This window comes from Mustela nigripes, chromosome 3, assembly GCF_022355385.1.
Source record: "Mustela nigripes isolate SB6536 chromosome 3, MUSNIG.SB6536, whole genome shotgun sequence".
NCBI lineage: Eukaryota > Metazoa > Chordata > Mammalia > Carnivora > Mustelidae > Mustela > Mustela nigripes.
Window position 1 is genome coordinate 197,642,316 of NC_081559.1, and position 6,606 is coordinate 197,648,921.

General features: G+C 57.3%; 1 protein-coding gene across 1 annotated transcript in view; it reads left to right on the top strand.

Annotated features, from left to right (window-relative positions):
* The window catches only part of LOC132014617 (nematocyst expressed protein 3-like), a 14,453-nt gene that overhangs the window by 7,481 nt on the left and 366 nt on the right, over positions 1-6,606 (top strand). Inside the window, exon 2 of the mRNA XM_059395541.1 lies at positions 6,046-6,594. Coding sequence (XP_059251524.1) covers positions 6,046-6,594 — 549 coding nt within the window. The remainder of the gene's footprint in view (positions 1-6,045; positions 6,595-6,606) is intronic.

Consider the following 6,606-nt stretch of genomic DNA (forward strand, 5'->3'; position numbering starts at 1 on the left):
AAAAAAAAAAAAAAAGGAAATTGGAGACGGGTGCCTGGGTGGCTCAGTGGATTAAGACTTCAGCTCAGGTCATGATCTCAGGGTCCTGGGATCCAGCCCCGCATCAGGCTCTCTGCTCGGAGAGAGACTCTGAACATTGACTTCCAGCCTTGCCACATCACCCACACTCCACATTTCTCCTGGCGCCTCTGCCTGGCCCCTCCTTGAAAGCTGGCCTCCAGGCCATCGGCACCACCCACTGAGCACCTGTGCAAACACACCCCACTTCCAGCAACCCTTCTGCCTGGCACGGCCACTCCTGGGAGCCAGGTCTCTCTGTGTCCATTCTGCTCCCCTCACCGTCCCCTCACACCATCTGGAGCCAGTCCTTAGTGATGCCCTCGGCTCCACGCAACCTTTCCCACACTCCTCACTCAGTTGGGCCCTTCCGGTCATGTGCTGCCCACTTTCCCTGGCTGTGGGGACTCCTGCCCTGTAGCTGTCCCTCCTTCCCTTGAAGTCTTACCTGGACATACAACCCACACAGAGATACGAGCCAGCCTCCTCTGCAGCCAAAAGTAACCCTTGCACTTAGCAGTGTCCCCTTCCCCTATATCTGGAATGTCCTGGGGGCGAGCCTGGCTCAGCCAGGAGGACATGTCCCCTAGGTGTGGCTCTGGGTTGACACAGACTGAGCAGTTATGGTTGCTTGTGAACCAGGGGGCTGACGGGAAGATTCTTTCATGTGACCACAGAGTGTGAGATGCCAACAAAGACGAAGCTGTGAAGGAAGCAGGGTGCTGGTGCCGGAGACACTTCTGTGCCCGTTCGCTGGGCTGGTATCCAGATGCCAATGCGCTCCGGGACTTGAGTTTGCCCGTCCCCTGAAAACAGGACGGCCCTGGAGGGCAACTTCATCAAGCAGGTCAGGGTGAGGTCCGTAGAATTCCAGCCAGCATCTCCGCCCAGCGTTGGGGAGGCAAGCTGAGCTCTGCCATCGGTCAGAGGTCTTGGCACCTCCAGAACATGACAATGGAGGGCTGGACTTGAGAGGTAAGTGGGAAACAGGCAGCACCCGGTGACCTCCGCCAGAGACCCTGGCGTAGGCTGTGTCACAGGCTGTCATTTAACCCTCTCCACACCTCGTGAGGCAGGTATTACAGGAAGCAAGTATTGACAAGGATCCCGTTTTATAGGTTAGGAAACTGAGGCAGCTAAGCAACTTGCTCAAGTTCAAATGCCTAAGAAGGAGTGAAGCAGAGGTTTGGTCCCAAATATCTTGGTTTTACAAACAAATGACTAACAGCTGTGCTTCCACTGACGTTCACAAAGTGCAACACGGACACAGAGATTTCTGTCAATCAAGCTCCCTCTGGAAAGCTTCAGGGGAAACGTGGTGCCTAATTTGGGCCTTGAGGGCTGAGCAGGGCCTGCTGGTGACAAAGGTGCACACAGGCAAGCACGTAACCCAGGTCCTAGGCCAGGACAGCCCTGCAGGGACCAACGCCTCGCCTAGGACAGGGCTAGAAATGCCTGGGGACACATGGTGATGGTCAGGACCAAATCCTGCACAGGGAGCCATCAGGAGGGTGGGGGTTCCCCAGGAGGAGACACTGTGGGAAGTTCCTCATGTCAGTTCAAGGGGTCTTTGAGTCTGCCATGCCCCTTGGGTCCCAGGGAGCAGGTGATGGCATGAGGGAGGGGGCTGTGCAGCCTCAGTGTGGTGACCAGGAGGCAGGGGGCCTTGTGCCCGGGGCAGCTCATTCATGCTGCTTTGCCTGCCTCCAGCTTGGGCTGCTCACCAGGTCCCACCCACCCTAGATTCCCGCACAGACTTCAGGGTTTCCCTGTGCCCATCCCCAGGCTGCCCCCTCCTGGCCCACAGAGAGCTCTGGGTCACTGATAAGCGGCTGTCTCCGAGCTCAGGGCAGAGGGGCAGCTCCCAAGCGGCCAGCCCCAAGGTGACCAGGGTGGCACAGCTCAGGGAGGCTGTGGTGCATCATCAGGGGCTGTGAGCCCTGCAGGCTGGCTGCGTGTTGGGTCGCTGCCTGGGCCCTACCCGCAGAGGCTGCATTCACATAGGGGGTGCAGCCTGGACATCGCATCGAGACTTTTAAAGGGTTCCTGGGTGACCCTAACATGCAGTGAAGTTTGAGAACCGCTGGTCACAGGAAACATAAAATCACCCAGCCGCTTCTGATGCTTCCTCAGCTGCAGGGTGAGACGCCCCACGTCCTGGCTGAGGGTGCTGGGGCCACGAAGGGCCGTCAGCCTGGCGTCCTCCCTCCCAGCACTCGGACCTTAAGGTCTACGGCTCACAGTCTCTCGGCTGTTGGACAGGAGTTAGGGTAGAGACGTCTGTGAACCCTCCAGGGCAGGGGCCTGGTTGCCTGGCACAAGGCAGCTCTGCAGACTTCCTGCTTGGGCTGCATCCACAGGTGGATCCAATGGGAACCAGAGGATTTGGGGATCCAGAGTGGAGGATTTTATACGAAGACCCTGAAGATCCTTTCTGGAGCCAGGCTAGTCCTGGCTGGGCTTTAGGGTGCCGTCCTCAGCATCCAGTGGGCTCGGGGCCCTCTGGAGGATGGGCTGTGCTGAGGTCAAGGCTGGGGTAGGGGCATGGGGGAGGGGGCAGCTCTGCCCACAGTCCTCACCCTGTAGCATCCTGCAACACAATGTAAAGGGTTGGGGGACTGCTTTGGACCCGGGGGACAGTGCTCTCCTGCTGCCAGAGATTTTGATTCCCCAATCCCGTGGGAAGTCACTGTAGGATAGTGCCGTCTGCAGGGGCAGGAGCCCCATCAAATACGAACCCTGAGGCCCGCAGCAAACTTGCAAGTTTGGTTCCAGACCACTGCGATAAAGTGAGTTTTTGCTTGCTTAGTGCATATAAAAGTGATGTTTAGGGAGGCGCCTGGGTGGCCTGGTCAGCTAAGTGCCTGATGCTTGATTTTGGCTCAAGTCACGATCTCATGGTCCTGGGTTTGTTTTTTTGTGTGTGTGTTTTTTAAAAAAGATTTATTTATTCATTCATTTATTTGACAGAGATCACAAGCAGGCAGAGAGAGGAGAAAGCAGGCTCCCTGCTGAGCAAAGAGCCCAACCTGGGGCTCAATCCCAGGACCCTGGGATCATGACCCGAGCTGAAGGCAGAGGCTTTAACCCACTGAGCCACCCAGACGCCAGGGTCCTGGGTATGAGCCCCAGGTCAGGCTTTTCGCTCAACACAGTTGTCGGGCTCTTTGCTCAACACAGTCTGCTGCAGATTCTCTCCCTTTCCTCCCTCTGCTCCTCAATCTGCTCTCTTGCTCTGGGGAGCTTGGCGCAGTTGGTGAGCAGCCAGCTCTCAGCTTTGGCTCAGATCATGAGCCTGGGGTGCTGGGATTTAGCCCCCTCTGTATGGAGTGGGCTAGAGACTCTCCCCTCACACAAAAACTCTCTTTCTCAAAAAAATAATTTTTAAAAAAAAAGTTATGTTGATGCACCAGTCTCTTAAGTGTGCAATAGCATTATATCTATAAAAGGAACATTCACACTTTAATTTCACAATGTTTTATTGCTGGGACACCTAGGGGGCTCAGTCGTTAAGCGTCTGCCTTAGACTCAGGTCATGATCCTGGGGTCCTGGGATTGAGCCCCGCATCAGGCTCCCAGCTCAATGGGAAGCCTGCTTCTCCCTCTCCCATTTCCCCTGCTTGTGTTTCCTCTCTTGGTGTCTCCCTGTTAAATAAATAAATAAAATCTTAAAAAAAAATTATCAAAATGTAGGGAAACCTGGCTGGCTCAGTTGGTTAAGTGTCTGTCTGACTTTGGCTCAGGTTATGATTCCAGAATCCTGGAATCAAGTCCCCTGTTGGGCTGCTTGCTCAGCGGGGAGTCTGCTTCTCCCTTGCCCTGTGCCCTTCCTCCCCCTGCACAATTTTTAAAAAGATTTTATTTATAAATAAACCCATTTCTGCAAGGATAGATGCACTGAGCATGTCTGCACCTCTAAAGCCCCAGCACTGGCTGCCCTCCCTTAAGTCCATGCCTGTCATCTCCAGGTAGGCCTTCGGGAGCCGGAGCAAGCATGCCCCCTGGAGCAGTACTTCTTCCCTGGTCCTGGCTGTGACAGCCCTTGCAACTCTTGGGCTGGCATTGCTGACCATTTCGCCGCAGACTGTGGCCCCAACTGATGTAGTAAAGATAAGGCTCAAAGCCCACAGCTAGAAAAGAATTCTTGAGAGGTCTTTGGTACAAAAAGGTGTTTTTTTTTTAAACATATAATGTATTATTTGCTTCAGGGGCCCAGGTCTGTTAATCATCAGTGTTGCACAATTCACAGCAGTCACCGTAGCACACCCTCCCAATGTCCATCACCTGGCCGCCCTGTCCCTCCACTCCCACCCCCCAGCAAAATGGTGGCTTTATTAAAGCATGGGGACAGGACCCACGGGCAGAAAGAGCTGTGCTGGGGTCATGGCCCATTGTATCCTATCAAACTGGGAGTGGGTGGCGTAAGTCTCTAAGGAATTTTGGAACCAAGGTTTCCAGGACCCTGAGGGGACTAGCTGTTGTTGGGAAAAAGTCATTTATTGCGGTCTAATAAAACCTCACTCATGAGACCCTTCAGATGCGTATTGGTGGGTCATGTGCTTGGGGAGGGGTGATTGCCAACAAGTATCTTGTGGGGTGGAGATAAAGGAAGTTTCCAAAGGCATTTTAAAAAATATCTTATTTATTTATTTGAGAGAAAGCCAAAGAGAGAGCACAAGCAGGGAGAGCAGCAGAGGGAGAGGGAGCAGCCCGACATGGGGCTCAATCCCAGGACCCCAAGATCATGACCTGAGCTGAAGGCAGACAACTGACTGAGCCACCCAGGTGCCCCTCCAAAGACATTTTTATTTTTATTTATTTATTTTTTCTTTAAAAAAATATTTTATTTATTTATTGGACAGACAGAGATCACAAGCAGGCAGAGAGGCAGGCGGAGAGAGGAGGAAGCAGGCTCCGCGCCGAGGAGAGAGTCCGATGTGGGGCTGGATCCCAGACCCTGGAATCACGACTTCAGCCCACTGAGCCCCCCAGGCGCCCCTAAAGACGTTTTTATATGTTGGCGTAGACTTCTGGGATCCTGGGGGTCGGGCTCGGTGCCTGTTGTCTTTAGGAAGGTGTTAGCCCCGAGTGGCTGAGCTCCTGGAGGAAGGTCACTCTGCCCGTTTTAAGGACTTGTCAGTGGGCTACGGATAATAAGGAAAGGCAGTAATTTTTCTTCAGCCTTTGTTTCCCACGTCACTGACCATCTGTCAGTGGGAAGACTCTGAACACGGCCGCAGCGGGCCTGCTTAGCCACCTTCTGGCTGCGTCCAGCTCCCGGAGAGGGAGAACAGGGGGCCCTGCCCTACCGTCTCTCATCCCAGAAACTCACGGGACCCTCTCCGGGACCTGAGAGCCGGAAGGTCCAAGGACTGTCCCCACCTCCAATCCACCCTCTGCCTTTCTGAGCCTCTGAGCCTATCCTGGGATGACCTCAAAACCCCTCATTCTGCCCCAAAGAGGCGCAGGTACCCCTCGGGCTGCCCCCCACCCCCCATGCCTGCCAACCCACCTGCTGCCTCACTTGGGGCTTCTGCAGCTCAGGAACGGCACTCCCGAGGTCCGCCCACGGGGCTTCGTTCCTCCCCTCTTCTCGCCGTCCCACGACGTCATTCTCGCCGCCATCCCTCCAAAGCCTACCGGCCACGCGGGTGCTAGCAAACACCGTAGCTCCAGGCCCTGAGTGCACGCCTCTGGCCACCGCGACCTCCCACCCCGCTCGCCGGCGCTCCCCCTACTGGCCTCACCCGCACACCCACAGCCCTGGTCAAGCAGCTCCACCCTGACCTGCTTGAGGGCAGTTCTCCGACGGGGTCCCACCTCCAGGCACCCTCTCCTGACGGGCCCTCCCACTCCTCTGGGCCTCCAGGAAGCCCTCGGTCGGCAGCTTACGGCCAGCCGGCGGCTCCCTGCCCCTTACCTGCAGCGCACAGCCCCCGGGCCCTCCACCTGCTGTTCCCCGACCCGCTCCTCCCCGCAGGGTTTGAGCCGAGTCTTCGCGTCCCCTCGCCCCAGGGCCATGTAGCCAGGCTCGCCTTGCTCACCCCTCCCAGCCCCCCGTGTCGCTCCACTCCCTGGGCTCGCTTCCCCTCCTCTACCAGCCCGAGCGGCCCGACTACCCCGGCTGCGAGTCCCGCACCTGTGCGGTCGCCCAGCCTCTCCGCTCACCCACTTCGAGGTCGCCGGCGAGCGCCGGGACGCCCGTCTCTCTCCCCAACGCCCACCTGCAGGTACGGCCGCCGCGACCTCTCCGACAACCCGGCAGCGCGCAAAGCCCCGGCGTGCCCGGAGCGGCCGCACGGTCGCTAGCCGGGCATCTGCTCCCTGCCGTCCGGACCCCGCTTTGCTGGGAACGTCCACCAGCGCCCAACGCTCCGTCCGTTTCCCGAAGGGAGGCCTCACCCTACGGCGAAGCGCTCGTCCCAGGAAGGGGCGCTGGCCCTGCAGGAGAGCCATTACCTCGCGAGGAGTCTCCAGCCCCGGAGCGGGGTCGTCGCCAGGCCCCGAGTCTCAGCCCCGGAGCGGGGTCGTCGCCAGGCCCCGAGTCTC